The 3506-nt window shown below is 55.5% G+C and overlaps 1 protein-coding gene across 2 annotated transcripts in view; it reads left to right on the forward strand.

The window, feature by feature from the left end:
- Positions 1–2100, forward strand: part of galnt11 (polypeptide N-acetylgalactosaminyltransferase 11) — a 16206-nt gene extending 14106 nt beyond the window's left edge. For both annotated transcript variants that reach the window (XM_015369138.1, XM_015369137.1), the window contains exons 9-12: positions 1157–1372; positions 1448–1552; positions 1627–1764; positions 1835–2100. In XM_015369138.1, coding sequence (XP_015224624.1) covers positions 1157–1372; positions 1448–1552; positions 1627–1764; positions 1835–1966 — 591 coding nt within the window. In that variant the 3' untranslated portion in view covers positions 1967–2100. The remainder of the gene's footprint in view (positions 1–1156; positions 1373–1447; positions 1553–1626; positions 1765–1834) is intronic.
- The last annotated feature ends 1406 nt before the right edge of the window (positions 2101–3506 follow it).

Here is a 3506-nt window from a genome sequence, read left to right on the forward strand (position 1 = left end):
TGTCCATCTCTGACCTCACTTCCTGTCTGTGACCTCCCTTCCTGTCTCTGACCACTTTTCCTGTCTCTGAACTCGCTTCCTGTCTGTGACCTCGCTTCCTGTCTCTGACCACGCTTCCTGTCTCTGAACTCGCTTCCTGTCTCTGACCTCGCTTCCTGTCTCTGACCCTGCTTCCTGTCTCTGACCACGCTTCCTGTCTCTGACCCCGCTTCCTGTCTCTGACCTCGCTTCCTGTCTCTGAACTCGCTTCCTGTCTGTGACCACGCTTCCTGTCTGTGACCACGCTTCCTGTCTCTGACCCTGCTTCCTGTCTCTGACCCTGCTTCCTGTCTCTGACCTCGCTTCCTGTCTCTGACCACGCTTCCTGTCTCTGAACTCGCTTCCTGTCTCTGACCCCGCTTCCTGTCTCTGACCCCGCTTCCTGTCTCTGACCCCGCTTCCTGTCTCTGACCACGCTTCCTGTCTCTGACCCTGACCTTGCTTCCTGTCTCTGACCCCGCTTCCTGTCTCTGAACTCGCTTCCTGTCTCTGGCCTCGCTTCCTTTCTGTGACCGCGCTTCCTGTCTCTGAACTCGCTTCCTGTCTCTGACCTCGCTTCCTGTCTCTGACCGCGCTTCCTGTCTGTGACCTTGCTTCCTGTCTCTGAACTCGCTTCCTGTCTCTGACCTCGCTTCCTGTCTGTGACCGGGCTTCCTCTCTGTGACCTCGCTTCCTCTCTGTGACCGCGCTTCCTGTCTGTGACCTCGCTTCCTGTCTCTGACCGCGCTTCCTGTCTGTGACCTTGCTTCCTGTCTCTGAACTCGCTTCCTGTCTGTCACCGCGCTTCCTTTCTGTGACCTCGCTTCCTGTCTCTGACCTCGCTTCCTGTCTCTGACCGCGCTTCCTGTCTGTGACCTTGCTTCCTGTCTCTGACCTCGCTTCCTGTCTCTGACCTCGCTTCCTGTCTCTGACCGGGCTTCCTTTCTGTGACCTCGCTTCCTCTCTGTGACCGCGCTTCCTTTCTCTGACCTCGCTTCCTTTCTGTGACCTCGCTTCCTGTCTCTGACCGGGCTTCCTCTCTGTGACCTTGCTTCCTTTCTGTGACCCCGCTTCCTTTCTGTGACCCCGCTTCCTGTCTCTGACCTCGCTTCCTGTCTGTGACCTTGCTTCCTGTCAGGAGCAGTACCTGGCCCTGCGTCCTGAGCTCCGTGACCGTGGTTACGGGGACATCAGCGAGCGCGTGGCGCTGAGGAAGCGGCTGCAGTGTCACTCGTTCCGCTGGTACCTGGACACAGTTTACCCAGAAATGCAGGCCGTCGCCGGTGGCAACAAGCAGCAGCCTGTCTTCAACAACAAGAGCCTGAGGCGGCCCAAAGTCCTGCAGCGAGGCCTGGTACCTGAACGCAGCACTCAGAGCCACCTGCATGCCGACCCCTGACCTCTGACCTCTCTGTCCTCCACCTTCCAGCTGCGTAACCTAGTGACGGGCCGCTGTCTGGTGGCGCAGGGTCGAGTCAGCCAGAAGGGAGGGGCCGTGGTGGTGAGGCCGTGTGACCCCAGGGACCCGGAGCAGGTGAGGTCATCACTGGGGTCTTTGCTGATTGGACGGTTCAGTCTCTGTGAGTTGATCATGTGACCCGTTTCCAGAACTGGGCGTACGACGAGGACGGCCAGCTGGTTCTGGCGGGTCTGCTGTGTCTGGACGTGTCGGAGGTCAGAACGTCAGAACGACCCAGACTGATGAAGTGTCACGGCTCGGGGGGGTCGCAGCAGTGGAGCCTGGGGGTGAGACCACGATGATGATGATGATGATGAAGAGCGTGGCCTGGTTCTGATCCGATTCTCTTCCCAGCAGAAGTCCAACCGGCTCTACCAGGTCTCTGTGGGTCAGTGTCTCGCCGCCTCCCATTCATCTGGACCCAAAGGCTACGTTACCATGGCGATCTGTGACGGCTCCCAGGACCAGCAGTGGCTGCTGGAGAGTTAGCGGGTTCTGAAAGTCCGCTGGTTCTGGTTCCGGAAGAACCGGGCCTGCAGCAGCAGTTCTTGTTTTTATCTCTGGTTTTTAATGCAGAAGTAGCTTCATGATGTTCTGCTGAGTTCAATAAAGTTCTTCAGAACCACCGGGTCGGTCTGGGTCCGTTTCTTTCAGAACCTCTGGGTCCGTTTCCTTCAGAATCACTGGTTCTGTTTCCTCCACAAGCAATTGGTCCTTTTGGTAAATGGTTTCCTTCAGAACCTCTGCTTCTGTTTCCTCCAGAACCACTGGGTCCGTTTCCTCCAGAACCACTGGGTCCGTTTCCTCCAGAACCACTGGGTCCGTTTCCTCCAGAACCACCAGGTCCGTTTGGTAAATGGTTTCCTTCAGAACCACTGGGTCTGTTTGGTTTCCTTCAGAACCACCGGGTCCGTTTGGTAAATGGTTTCCTCCAGAACCAATGCTCAGACCGAACCGGATCAGTCGTTTATCTCCTCGGTTCCGTCATCAGTTAAGGTGATTTGGGCTGCATTACTTTGTGCGTCCTGCAGGGGGCATCGTCGTCATGGAGACCGGTTGCCATGACCTCCTGATGCTGAGGGATGTTTACGGCTCTGCTCACTGGGAGTTCATTTCCTCCAGGCGATGATGTCATCTCTGTAGTCCTAGAAGAGTTTTGGAGACGTTCTGGATCGGAACCAGGTGGGAATGTTCTGGAGGACCATGAAGTTCTGATATGATGGGATAGAAAAGCCCAGAAGGGAGCTGGCCGTGTTCTGTCGGAACCAGAACCGAGTTTATGGAGAACCATTCATAAAGTTCTGATGATGCCTTCAGGAAGTAGATTCAGAACTGGATCATGAGGAGGAACCGCAGCCTGGGTCACCCTCATGGAGGTTCTGCCTGCTGACTGATCTGGATCTGCTGTTGGTTCTGGAGGAGGTTCTGTGGGCCTCTTTGGGACCATCAGAAGAGCTGAGGATCAGCAGGAACCTGGTTCCTAAGTGAGAACCTGGACCTGGTTCTGGTTTGGGCCCAGGTACTAGGTTTCGTGGTTCTGAAGCAGCGTCCAGCTCTGACTCCGCCCCCTCCTTCAGACCATCAGCAGGTTAATGAGTCATCAGGATGTCTGAGCAGCTGCTGCATGATTGGTCGATCAGACTCATTTAAGGAAGCGAGAGACGAATCGACCCGGTGCTGATCGACCCACTCAGAGAGGGAGGGGGGTTTGAGCAGATCTGGAGGATATAGATCTGGGTTTGTTCTGGGCTCAGAGGAAAGCTCTTCCAGAACATCTGATTGGACCCAGTTGAGTGGAAGCAGAACCAGGTTCAGATCGGTCCGATGGTCAGAGATGGACGTCCGGTTCTCAGCTCCTAAAACACTAATCCTGCCTTTCTCTTCAAGATGGCCGCCGGACCAAGACAGAACCAAACCTCTGCTTCAGAAACCATCTCTGACCAGATGACTGGTCAATTATAGACCTGACCCAGAAGACTGGTCAATTATAGGCCTGACCCAGATGACTGGTCAATTATAGACCTGACCC

This window comes from Cyprinodon variegatus, unplaced genomic scaffold (assembly GCF_000732505.1).
Source record: "Cyprinodon variegatus isolate N-32 unplaced genomic scaffold, C_variegatus-1.0 Scaffold2504, whole genome shotgun sequence".
NCBI classification, from domain to species: Eukaryota; Metazoa; Chordata; class Actinopteri; order Cyprinodontiformes; family Cyprinodontidae; genus Cyprinodon; species Cyprinodon variegatus.